Raw genomic sequence first — 5,668 nt, 5'->3', positions numbered from 1 at the left:
AAACCTCATTATTGACATACATTCTCTTACTTTGTAAACTGAATTAAATCTTACCTCTGTTTGTAATCTATTTTATTATACTGTTACTATATATACTATTTTACTCTCATACAGGTAATCCCACTCACATGCACACCCAGTCACGCATATAATCCCACTCATACAGGTAATCCCACTCACATGCACACTCCGTCACGCATATAATCCCACTCATACAGCTAATCCCACTCACATACACACCCAGTCACGCATATAATCCCACTCATTCATGTAATCCCACTCACATACACACCCAGTCACGCATATAATCCCACTCATTCATGTAATCCCACTCACATGCACACCCAGTCATGCATATAATCCCACTCATACAGGTAATCCCACTCACATGCACACCCAGTCACGCATATAATCCCACTCATACAGGTAATCCCACTCACTTGCACACTCCGTCACGCATATAATCCCACTCATACAGCTAATCCCACTCACATGCACACCCAGTCACGCATATAATCCCACTCATACAGGTAATCCCACTCACATGCACACCCAGTCACGCATATAATCCCACTCATACAGGTAATCCCACTCACATGCACACTCCGTCACGCATATAATCCCACTCATACAGCTAATCCCACTCACATACACACCCAGTCACGCATATAATCCCACTCATTCATGTAATCCCACTCACATGCACACCCAGTCACGCATATAATCCCACTCATTCATGTAATCCCACTCACATGCACACCCAGTCATGCATATAATCCCACTCATACAGGTAATCCCACTCACATGCACACCCCGTCACGCATATAATCCCACTCATACAGGTAATCCCACTCACATACACATAATCCCACTCATACAGGTAATCCCACTCACATGCACACCCCGTCACGCATATAATCCCACTCATACAGGTAATCCCACTCACATACACACCCAGTCACGCATATAATCCCACTCATTCATGTAATCCCACTCACATGCACACCCAGTCACGCATATAATCCCACTCATACATGTAATCCCACTCACATGCACACCCAGTCACGCATATAATCCCACTCATTCATGTAATCCCACTCACATGCACACCCAGTCACGCATATAATCCCACTCATACAGGTAATCCCACTCACTTGCACACTCCGTCACGCATATAATCCCACTCATACAGCTAATCCCACTCACATGCACACCCAGTCACGCATATAATCCCACTCATACAGGTAATCCCACTCACATGCACACCCAGTCACGCATATAATCCCACTCATACAGGTAATCCCACTCACATGCACACTCCGTCACGCATATAATCCCACTCATACAGCTAATCCCACTCACATACACACCCAGTCACGCATATAATCCCACTCATTCATGTAATCCCACTCACATGCACACCCAGTCATGCATATAATCCCACTCATACAGGTAATCCCACTCACATGCACACCCCGTCACGCATATAATCCCACTCATACAGGTAATCCCACTCACATACACATAATCCCACTCATACAGGTAATCCCACTCACATGCACACCCCGTCACGCATATAATCCCACTCATACAGGTAATCCCACTCACATACACACCCAGTCATGCATATAATCCCACTCATTCATGTAATCCCACTAACATGCACACCCAGTCACGCATATAATCCCACTCATACATGTAATCCCACTCACATGCACACCCAGTCACGCATATAATCCCACTCATTCATGTAATCCCACTCACTTGCACACTCCGTCACGCATATAATCCCACTCATACAGCTAATCCCACTCACATGCACACCCAGTCACGCATATAATCCCACTCATACAGGTAATCCCACTCACATGCACACTCCGTCACGCATATAATCCCACTCATACAGCTAATCCCACTCACATGCACACCCAGTCACGCATATAATCCCACTCATACAGGTAATCCCACTCACATGCACACCCAGTCACGCATATAATCCCACTCACACGGGTAATCCAAGTCTGATATTTTATAAACCTGACTAATTTTACTACACACTCACTTTACCTTGGTAACAGCCTCTTCCCCTGATACCTTATTAGTTTATAATACCCACAATCTCTAGAATTTCTGTATGTGTAAAATAGGATATCTAGGTATAGTCCTGGATGTGAAAGAAATTTGCTGCTTCCCTGCAGCGCCGGATTTCTACTGGGGGCACCTATGTTTGTGTTGCCCTTGGCCTGGGCCTTTGCGGCCTTTCCAAAAATCCGGGCCTGCTTCCCTATGCTTCAAGCAAGCTTTTCACTTTTTTTGAATACATTGAGTCTAAACCAGCACAGACCAGCCGACCATTTTATCTGGAGCTCAGACTGTTAGCAGAGGAGGAGCAATATGAGGTGGGCGAGGCTTTCACACTTTTCCAGCATACTGGCCGTGTGGATGATAAGAGAGCTTCAATTTCACTGTCTATTCACGGTAAGTTAGATGTCAAATATATCTTTATTGATAGTTTCACCAAACTATTTTATATGAGAAATAGAGAAGGAGGTTCTTATTATACATGACACTTTCTAGTTTTCTTGGCCTACGTGTGCAAACAACATCTCCAGTTGCAATTGCTGTGTGTGTAACTAACTAAATCACATTTATGGGCCTATAACATAATAGTGTGTAAGTAAATAACATCACGGGGAGCACTCACCAAGAGCCAAGCACTTTCCACAGGTCTTGTGCTACCACATCCAAAATGGCCCCCGATCCAGGCCCGATAAGAGTGCAGCGAAGTTCGTGTTGGTAGATGGAGCACGCCAAGACCACTTCTCCATAAAAATTATGTTCTTTATTTCATGTCTTCATTAAAAGCATATAGCAAACAAATTACACCATCAGCTTAACGTGTTTCGTGGCCCACTGCCACTTCCTCAGAAGCTTCTGAGGAAGTGGCAGTGGGCCACGAAACACGTTAAGCTGATGGTGTAATTTGTTTGCTATATGCTTTTAATGAAGACATGAAATAAAGAACATAATTTTTATGGAGAAGTGGTCTTGGCGTGCTCCATAATAGTGTGTAAGCCTACATTACCATTGATGTTGTCCATAGCAACCAATCAGATCTTTACATGTTTTCTCTTGTAGGGGACTTTACAAGAGAAAATATATAAACATGTTAAAAACATGTTAATTGCCGATTTGTTGCCAGGGCCCCTTAGTGTATATGCCTCTTAGTGTCCCTTAGTGTATATTAGTACATAGCCTTCCAAAACCCCAAAATAACCTTCTGCCTATAACTAAACTCTGTTTTAATTTTTTTTAAGTAATATTTTAGTTCCTTATTTCACAGTACTTATTTTAATTGGGTTTTTTATAGGATATTGTGGAAATTAAATTACCATGGCGTCTGATCATGATGTTCCTTCGACATCAAGAACTGCTGCAGAAAGGGTATGAGACATTTAAATTATTTTTGTTAAAATTATAACATATAATTAATAATATAATATAATACATACTCATACTATATTTACAGTATGAAGAACTCATATTCAAGATGAGGACTCAGCCAGTGCTGCAAAAGGCAGGGGAGAGTTTCCCATATACTCCGCAACAAAAAAAGAAAAAAAATCCTGACATGGTTTCGCTGAGTGATCTACAATCAGCAGACAACCGGCTTGGAAACACTAATTGGTGTTTCTGTGGGAACTGTGTTCCAATGCCCACCACCACAGAGTCTATATGTTGCTTGGAGGAGCCTGCAATCGAAATAAAAATCCCTGAAGGAGGGCATTGTGTTACAGAATGCCAGCATTTTGACACACATTTTACTAACAAAGAGCAGGCAGATTTGAATTTAAAGATGCAGTGTTGGAATATGAAAAAAAAACCCAAAGAATCAGAATACTTGAGGTATATTCTTAATAAATTCTGGTATAAATATATCTATAATATCTAATCTTATCTAATCTTATTTTTTTTCTCACAGAGGTCTCAGAAAGGCAAGCTATCGGTGCTTCACAGCATGGGTTTACGGCTACCTGGGGAGTGGAATACGTAAACCAATACCAGCATGTGCTGTGAAAGCCATAAGGTCAGCCTTCCCTGACCCAAAGGGAAAATATATTGGTTTTTTAAGTGTGTGTGATTATGCAGCAGAAGACATGATTTTTGAATAAATTTGTTGTTCATTTTTTTGTGTGTGTATAAATGTATATATGTTTATTCAAAATTTTGTACATACACACCACTTACAAAAAACTTAGTTAGTTTTAAATTTGTTTTATTTGAATAAACATAAGTTTAATCTTTGTCTATTTTTTTTTTAAACTCATGAAAAATATATTTGCTTTAAAAAAGCATTACTAATCAATTGTGTAAAACTATAACTCATAAATATTAAAGGAGACATATCCTATAAAAATTATGAATGTACCAGTGAATTATACTCCTCTAGATATAGAAGGATTGTGCTTAAAAAGTTTTGTTTTGGACTGATTTTTTTGAGAAATTTCACCAAAACCCCACTAGCCCCGCCCATCTGTTCCACTTCCTGCTGGCTGAATTCTCTGGATGCGCAGGGGCGCTGGCGGCCCTCAGTATGCTCCACTGTAGGATAGGAACCAATCAGCAGCTAGGCTGACCTGATAGGGAACTGAAGCCTGTCTGTGCTTGTGTGAGTGCAGGGCTGTGATTGGCTCTCCCCCTCCTACTGTGCTTCTGGCAGGGACCGTTAGGACACGCCCACTCTCCATTTCAAACTTGGACAGAGAAGTGATAGGATCTATAGGGAGCTCCAATAAAGGGGCCATTGTTATAGATAGGGTTAATGTTTAGCCCAAAGGGAAACCAGCACCGGGTATTATTCATAATTGCCTACAAAATTAGCATTTTTTCCCATTTATCCATTATGTCTCCTTTAATAAGCAAATGAGAATAACTTTTTACAATATTGAAAACATTCAAAAAATATTTAGAGTAAAATGACATTACTATTCTCTCTCAAATCGAGACAAGTGCTTAGCAATCACTTCGGTTTTTTCAGGCCTTTCAGTCAATGCAATGTTTGCAGGGTACTTTGAACTTCGTGACTCCCATCGATGGACCAGTTCGCCATTGACAATTCTGGCTGAGTCCAACATGATATCAAATAAATGACTGTCAGTCACTTTTTCGTAAATGGGTTTAGCCACCCAATCTTTCTTTTGTTTGGGGTAAACTATTTTGAATCTCTTCTGCCCAAGTTCAAGACTACTTTTTGTGGCATCTTGAATTGTTGCTTGCGGTCTGCCAATATTCTTGTTGTGAGATAAAATAGCCAGCATTGTGCGTGCATGCATTGAATCCATGCCGAAATATATTCTTTTGGGCCTAAATTTTAACACTTTACTATGAAAATTTTCCAGCTCCCCAGTATGGCAAAATTTTTCTACTTTTGAAATATCTTTGATGAGTTTTGGATCTGTAATTATTTGCGTCAAGACAGTATGAGCAGGATGACTAGTGGTGATCCAATTTTTATCCTCGCTTTCTGAAGCAGGCAATCTTTTGTGATCACATTTGGTGTAATTTTTTAGACTTCTGAAAGTATGCTTGTTTGCGATATGAAATAACAGCGATTTCCACTTGTCAATTAAGAGGTTGACATCGTGGTCACAGGTTTGCGAGCACCACC

General features: G+C 40.7%; 1 protein-coding gene across 2 annotated transcripts; it reads left to right on the top strand.

Moving 5' to 3' along the window:
• The first annotated feature begins 2,045 nt into the window (after window positions 1-2,045).
• Window positions 2,046-4,304, top strand: LOC116411082 (P2X purinoceptor 7-like). Of its 2 annotated transcripts, XM_031902975.1 has the most exons (4): window positions 2,046-2,478; window positions 3,371-3,444; window positions 3,530-3,906; window positions 3,983-4,304. In XM_031902975.1, the coding sequence occupies exons 2-4, from the start codon at window positions 3,394-3,396 to the stop codon at window positions 4,170-4,172; spliced, it is 618 nt and encodes a 205-aa protein (XP_031758835.1). In that variant the 5' UTR covers window positions 2,046-2,478; window positions 3,371-3,393; the 3' UTR covers window positions 4,173-4,304. The 2 variants fall into 2 exon arrangements, with proteins under 2 accessions (XP_031758835.1, XP_031758836.1); XM_031902976.1 differs by lacking the exon at window positions 3,530-3,906.
• Window positions 4,305-5,668: the final 1,364 nt, after the last annotated feature.

This window comes from Xenopus tropicalis, chromosome 5 (assembly GCF_000004195.4).
Source record: "Xenopus tropicalis strain Nigerian chromosome 5, UCB_Xtro_10.0, whole genome shotgun sequence".
Lineage (NCBI taxonomy): Eukaryota > Metazoa > Chordata > Amphibia > Anura > Pipidae > Xenopus > Xenopus tropicalis.
This window is presented reverse-complemented; position numbering and strand designations above follow the sequence as displayed.

What these genes read in the sequence shown, in the direction of transcription:
- LOC116411082 (XM_031902975.1), top strand. Translation starts at nt 3,394, where the DNA reads ATGGCGTCTGATCATGATGTTCCTTCGACATCAAGAACTGCTGCAGAA. An exon ending in CAAGAACTGCTGCAGAAAGG is followed by an intron (nt 3,445 to 3,529) that starts GTATGAGACATT and finishes CTATATTTACAG; the next exon opens with TATGAAGAACTCATATTCAA. An exon ending in AAAGAATCAGAATACTTGAG is followed by an intron (nt 3,907 to 3,982) that starts GTATATTCTTAA and finishes TTTTTCTCACAG; the next exon opens with AGGTCTCAGAAAGGCAAGCT.